General features: G+C 34.1%; 1 protein-coding gene across 1 annotated transcript; it reads right to left on the bottom strand.

Annotated features, from left to right (window-relative positions):
- Positions 1-2402: 2402 nt before the first annotated feature.
- Positions 2403-3329, bottom strand: LOC100734440 (taste receptor type 2 member 10-like). Its single transcript, XM_003470308.2, has one exon. The coding sequence runs from the start codon at positions 3327-3329 to the stop codon at positions 2403-2405; it is 927 nt and encodes a 308-aa protein (XP_003470356.2).
- Between the last annotated feature and the right edge of the window lie 4195 nt (positions 3330-7524).

The raw sequence follows: 7524 nt of genomic DNA, 5'->3' as shown, positions 1-7524 counted from the left end.
GGAAAATCAGCCATGCAGATTTTTCTCAAATACCTTATCTTTTAATTAATTACGTTCTTGAGTGCACACATTATTTCATACAACTTTTAGCAAATTACAGACAACTACAAAAATAAAATAAAAATCATCTGTAGTTCCCTTACCCACAGATGAGGAACCTAAGTTTACATATAAATGTAGTCAAAATAGGTTTCTAAGCAACACAGCTGTATATCTATCTATGTAGAAACATGCTACCAGTGTTTAGCTGAGTATTGTAAATATGCACAATCAATTTCTCCTCATACCTGCCTTCTAATATTAGGTAAAATGAAACAATTATTTTGAGTAATGAATGGAGCTCTTCGATAAAGGGAATATATATTAATAAAAATAAACTAATATTAGCAAAATAGCAGAATAAATTGCAAAGCAGATCATAAAAAGATTTGGGTTCATAGAATTATCAGCCTGTTTTTCTAAGTATTGTGAATTATTTGCAAAACAGAAAAATAAGATCAAAAATAATAATACAGATATAGCATAGTGTTAATGCACAAAGTAGTTACAAAATTAGTAAGAAAACCTTAAGATCTGAAAAACTAAAAGAAAAACATATGAGCAGTTCCTAGGAAGGATTTGTCCCTGGCTAATACTCATTTATGAAATTTTAACCTCAATAGTAATTGAATAGACAAAAAATTTTAAATGTTTTGTGATCAAAAGTAATGAAATTAAAATAAGTATAATGATATAAAAATTGAACAACATGGATATCTATTCACTATTTTTCTTATCTTTTTAAAAAGGGTCTCTCTACACAGTTCAGGCTGGCTTTGGGCTAACTTTGTAGCCCAGGCTAGTTTTGAACTCACAACGATCCTCCTGCCTCAGCCTCCAAGCGCTGGGATTACAGGAGTGCACCACCACGCCCAGCTTACCGACTAATATTCAATAGCACATTTTCAATACCTATCAGAGTTAGGATTAAAGTACATATACTGGATGAATCTACAATACTGTTGCTAAATGATATTCATTTGATATTTATTTGGAATGATAAAAAGATAAAGCCAAGCTAAATATAAAGAAATGACAAAGATTAAATACATTGGTATGTATTTCATATCAACTATGTATTTCTCATATCATATCAACTATGTATATGTATTTCATATCAACTTTCAAGATAAACTATTATGTATCCCTTAAAATGATGATTATGAATAAATTGTAAGCCACTAAAAAACAAATAACATAGTATAATCTGTATGGAGAGCATAATTATGCAATATAACTTCAAATTAAACCTGGTTGAAATTTACTGACACAATGGTGCTGTTGCTGGCTGCTGCAGTTCTCCATTAGCTCTTAATTATCTGTACCTCCCAAACATATTAATCTAAAAATATAAAAGTATTTAGAAAATATAATTATAAATCTCACAGAGAAAATGGAATAAGCCCTGATCTTTTGGTAATACTCTAGGCATGAGGCCATGAGAATATCAGCACACCATCCGAATTTGCCAAAAGAAATTACTAAGGTCATGGTCTGAGTTGAAAATAAAATTTATTTTAGAAATCAACATTTGTAATATGTCTGTGACTGCGAGTTTGTGTAGCATGCGTGTGTGTGCATGTGTGTGTGTGAATCCCTAGAGCTGAACATTTTATACTTCACAGAGATTCTATCCTACATTCAATCTTTTTTGGATTTGTACTTCTCCAATGCACAACTTGACTACAGACTCATGATTTTGCTTCACATCACACTCTAGAGAACTAGGAATCATTTCATTAGTGCACTGACTCCTTCTTCCAGGTACTTTCCCTAAGTAGTTTTCAAAATACTACATCAACTACCATGACTATCAGTAATACATCAAACATACAGCAGTAAAAAAGGACATTAACATTTAAAGACTGATAAATTAACTTAAAAATTTAAAACTGCACACACACACAAAAGCATACTTTTCTGTTCATTACTTCTATAATCTAAACGCCAAACTGATCATAACATTTTTGTGTTCTTTACTGTTTTGAGGGTTGTCATAGAGGAAGGATGACGCTGCTTCTGAGAAGCCAGGTGAGGCACACTGCAAAGCCTTCTGGTAGATGTTTATCTCACCTTATTCATCTTCACACAGAATAGTTTCTTTACTGTGATTTTCCCCTGAGAAGTATGTGGAAAGACATTTCAGAGCCACAAAGCTGACTGAACTGGTGAATCTGCACATGGGATTAAATCTCATAGGAGAGCAGGTTCCCTGAGACACAGTCAAAGAATTAGGGAAGATTTCAGTGATGTTAAGCGACAGTATTACAAACTGCTGCAAGATGTAGGGCAAGGGAAAGAGGTCTTCAAGGATTTCCTCAACTTAGTGCTCTCCTAGAATATCCATTTTTCTGCAAGCCTACCTATGTAACTCTCAGATTCTGTCTTTTCTCACAGCATTTTAACTGCCGCACTACCCTCAGAGAGGTTTGCTTCAGCTGACTGTTTCCTAGAATGAGGATAAACGGATGAATACAGGGAGAGGCAGCTAAATTGATGAAGCCAAAAAGAAACAGAGGTTTGTTTTCTGGTACAAAACCACATGATGCTTCTATGATAACACCTATAAAATACAAAGCATAAAGAATGATAAAAACTATTAAAACTTTCACTGCTCTCATGTGGGCTTCTGTGTTAAAGTCTCTGAGTCCCGTGACATTCAGTTGCATCTTCTTGTAGTGTCTCCAAAGAGAAAAGATTAACAGAATACACATGATTACATTTACAATAAAGAAGAAAATGACCCCCATATTGATAAAAAGATTGCCAATAAAATGCTCTCCCCTACGTGCATGGAGCCACCAGGATGTGTTTCTGTATTTCACCTTATGGTCATTAATTATTTTCAGACCTTGTTGAAAATAAAATGCAAATGACAGAATCATGCATCCCATAACAAGGGTAAAAACAGTACTAATTCTTCTCTTCAACCAGAGAAATATGGAGTGAGAAAAATTTGCTATCTTCAGGAAATAGAAGATGCTGAGGCTGGTAGTAAATGAGATGGTTGAATGATTGAAAACTGTCCAAAGATAAAAAGTACAGTAAATGATGTTACCAAAGATATAAATATCAGGACAGAATATCTTTATACACCCATCTAAAATCATTATCCATATGAAACAAAGTCTGGAAATAGCTAAGCCAGTGAGTATGAAGCAAATCAGAGAGCATTTCTTCTTAACACACTCAGTGCAGTTTACAAGTCCGATGAACCCATTCCCTAGAAGCCCCAGGACTGACTCACTAGTTGCAACAAAAATGAGGAAGATTTCCACTGCACTTGGCATAGCTGCCAGTCCTTCGTGGCAGCTGTTTCAAATCACCTGCTGCAGACTGAGGAATATCTGGGCTGGGTGATGGAAGGCTGGTTCTCTTGTCTTTCTTTAAATCAAACCATACTCCAGGAATGTCTGGTGATAAAATCAGAAATAATCTTTGTTGTGATTCCCCAGTTACATCTACCAAACTTAGCTAGCCTAGAAAATATATGTCCAGGCTGAATGCTGACCTCCAGTTTGGTTATGATGCAAATGAAAGTTTCTGTTTCATGGATTTAATTTGTTCTTCTGAGATTACTTTGCATTTAAGAAACAGAACTCAGTAGTATGAGTGTCAAACACATCTATAGCATCTAGAACACAATACTGGGCTCCATCTTTTTTATTATCAAATCATCATAATTTATGTTAATCAAAGCTTAAATATATATTTTAAATATATAGATAGAAGGTACTATTAGCAGATAATGTGGACATTATAGACACTCTGAAAAACTATTTTGAAACTCCATTTCATTGTCATTTTAAATCTTTTTTTCTCTTTAAAATAAAAAAGGTAAGCCTGACTGTGATCTGTGTTTTTATACTCACAGTCACTGCATCCACACATGCAGATTATGCTGACACCGTTTTTTTAAAATTTTATTTAAAAGGAAAAAGAGAAAAAACAAAACAAAACAAAGTGGTGTAAGGGTACAAGTAATACAGAACTACAAAAAAAAAAAACAGTAAGAAATCACCAGTTAATAGATTATATATTATCATCTTAGAGATAGTTGCTCAAATCACAGTATCAAAGCATACAAAGTGGACATTGACACAGAGACACTGCAAACAGTTGTGTTCAATGATCCAACCAGAAACATTAATATGGTCATCTATTTAACACTCCTAAACACACTTGCAGTTGTATCCTTTAGAGCTCTTTTTTTCCCTCTCTTTTTTACAACAAAATTTACACATTTTGGGTTTATTACTCCTTAGTTCTTATTATTTTTTTTGGAAGATAATAAAGTCAAATATGGCAAAACAAAGCTGTCAGTCAAAACCAAGGATAGACATAGTACATGATGTAAAAACAGAGTACAAGGTTATCAGCAATGCTTATCATAATGCCTCTTGCTTCCTTAAAAAGAATTGTCTATCTCAGTAGGTATTATGAAGTTGAATAAAACAGTAGAGAACAAGACCAATAAAACCTAAACATTGTAAACATTACAGGCCTTCCAAAGGAGATAATAGTCAAATCAGAATGGGCATCTTAGTGAATGTTATTGTCTTCAAAGTAGTTGCCTATACCCTCAAACTTGATATTATCATACAGAATGGAACAGAGTCTAATCAGTCAAAACAAGATAGTGGGAGTATTATAGGACTTCAAAACAAGTTAATAGGAAATTGAAAAAAGTTATTATTATATATTCTGCTAATTTTATAAATTTTTCCCCTTAATTAAAACAAACATAAGAAATAACTAAATAATTTTTTTAAAGAATAAGGGAGAGATTGAGATAAAACAGGACATAACAACATAACAATACAGGTCGAAGCATGACTGTTTCAGCAACCTAGTGCTTCAACACCAAATAACCCGACTTAATAGTAATTACCATAGTGTCTGTCTTTTTCCTTGAAATATTTGAATATAACTTCATATAGTATAGCTTCAAATATTTCCATATCAAGAAGCCCAGAATAAAGCCTTTCCAATTAATAAGTGAAAACTTTATAAGGCTTCAAGGTCACATAATGGGGAATCATGATTAGTACATACTTTTATATATTTGAATCACTACTTACGTTAGGGAAACTTTTTGGTATTCACACATGCGAGATTGATTTATTTCACTTATGAGTATGGTCTCAAGCTGCGCCCATTTATTGATAAATATCTCAATGTGATCCTTCTTTATAGATGAGTAATACTCCATTGTATAGAAATACCACAACTTTTTTATCCATTCCTCAGTTGATGGACACTTGGGTTGTTTCCAAGATCTGGTGATTACAAATTGTGCTGCTATAAACATAGGTGCACATATATCACTGTGGTATGATGCTTTCAGTTCTTCTGGGAATATGCCTAGAAGTGGAATAGCTGGAATAAATGGGACTTCAAATACCAGCTTTTTGAGAAATCTCCAGACTGACCTCCACAAAGGTTGTACCAGTCTACACTCCCACCAACAGTGTAGGAGAGTTCCTTTTTCCCCACAGCCTCTCCAGCATTTGTTGTTGGTTTTCTTGATCCTGGCCATTCTTTCAGGAGTGAGATGGAATCTCAGTGTGGTTTTAATTTGCATTTCTCTAATGACCAATGATGATGAACATTTTTTCATGTATTTATTTGCCATTTGTATTTCATCATCTGAGAAGTGCATATTCATCTCAGACGACAATTTTTGGATTGGATCTTTAAATTTTGGGGTCTGAGCTTTTTTAATCCTTTATATGTTTTAGACAAGAGTCCCTTGTCTGAGAGAGAGTCACTAAAATCTTTTCCCAGTTTGTGGGTTTTCTTTTCACTATGCTGGAGATTTCTTTTGACATGCAGAAACTTTTTAATAAGAAGTGGTTCCAGTTAATGATTCTGGGAAGTATTTCCCATGCGGTTTGAGTCCTGTTCATGAATTCTCTACCTACTCCTATGTCTCCAAGGTTTCTACCCAATTTGTCTTCCAATAGATTTAGTGTTTCTGTTTTAATATTCAGATCTTTGACCCATTTAGATTTTAATTTAGTACATGGTGATAGACATGGGTCTAGCTTTAGTTTTTGGCAAATGGAGAGCCAGTTTTTCCAGCACCATTTATTAAAGAGACTGTTGTTCTTCCAGTGAACCTGCTTGGCTCCTTTATCAAAGATAAGGTGGTTGAGTGTGTTCGTAGTTGTGGTTGTATCTTCTAATCTATTCCGTTGATCTTTGGCTCTGTTTTGATTCCAATACCATGTTGATTTTACTACTGTTGCTTTGTAGTATAACTTCAAGTCAGGTAGTTTGATGCCTCCTGCTTTGTCTTTGCTGCTTAGAATTTCCTTTGCTATTCTAGGTCACTTCTGGTTCCAGATGAATTTTAAGAGTGATTTCTCTAGATTCAAAAGGTATGCTGACGGTATTTCTATTGGGATTTCTTTGAATCTGTATAACAGTTTTGGGAGAATGGCCATCTTCACAATGTTTGTTCTTCCTATCCATGAGCAAGGGATGTCTTTCCATTTTCTGAGATCATCCTCAATTTCCTTTTTCAGTGTATTATAATTTTCACTGTATAAGTCTTTCACTTCTTTCATAAGAGTAATTCCTAAATATTTCATTTTTTTTGCTTGCTAATGTGAAGAGTACAGTTTCTCTTATTTCCCTCTCTGTGATTTTGTTGTTCATGTGTAGGAATGCTATTGATTTCTGAGTATTGATTTTGTATCCAGCCATATTACTGAATTTATTTATTGTATCTAAGAGTCTTTCAATGGAGTTTAGGGGTCTTCTATGTAGAGTATCATGTCATCTGCAAACAATGATAATTTAACTTCTTCTTTTCCTATCTTGACCCCTTTTATTTCTCTCTCTTGCCTAATTGCCCTGGCTAGTACTTCCAGTACTATATTAAATAGGAGTGGTGATAAAGGACATCCTTGTCTTGTGCCTGATTTTAAAGTAAAGGCTTTCAATTTTTGGCCATTTAGTATGATGCTGGCTGTTGGTTTGTCATAAATGGCCTTTATTATATTGAGGTAAAGACCATCTATTTCAATTTTCTGTAAAGTTCTTATCATGAATAAATGTTGGACCTTATCAAAGGCTTTTTTCTGCATCTATAGAAATGATCATGTGATTCTTATTTTTGACTTTATTGATATGGTGGATTACATTTATTGATTTGCGTATGTTGAACCATCCTTGCATTCCTGGGATGAATCCCACTTGGTCATGGTGTATAATCTTCTTGATGATTTGCTGGATCCTATTTGCCAATATTTTATTGAGGATTTTTGCATCTATGTTCATTAGGGAGATCGGTCTATAGTTCTCTTTTTTAGTTGGGTCTTTCTCAGGTTTTGGTACTAGAGTAATATTTGCTTCCAGGAATGACTTAGGAAGGATTGCTTCCCTTTCAATTTCATTGAATAGTTTGAGGAGTGTCGGCATTAGGTCTTCTTTGTATTTCTTGTAGAATTCTGCAGTGAATCCATCTGGGCCTGGGCT

Source organism: Cavia porcellus, unplaced genomic scaffold, assembly GCF_034190915.1.
Source record: "Cavia porcellus strain 051 isolate PalLab524CR breed Dunkin Hartley unplaced genomic scaffold, mCavPor4.1 scaffold_27, whole genome shotgun sequence".
NCBI classification, from domain to species: Eukaryota; Metazoa; Chordata; class Mammalia; order Rodentia; family Caviidae; genus Cavia; species Cavia porcellus.
Note: the sequence above shows the minus strand (reverse complement) of the source record. Positions and strands in the feature narration are given on the sequence as shown.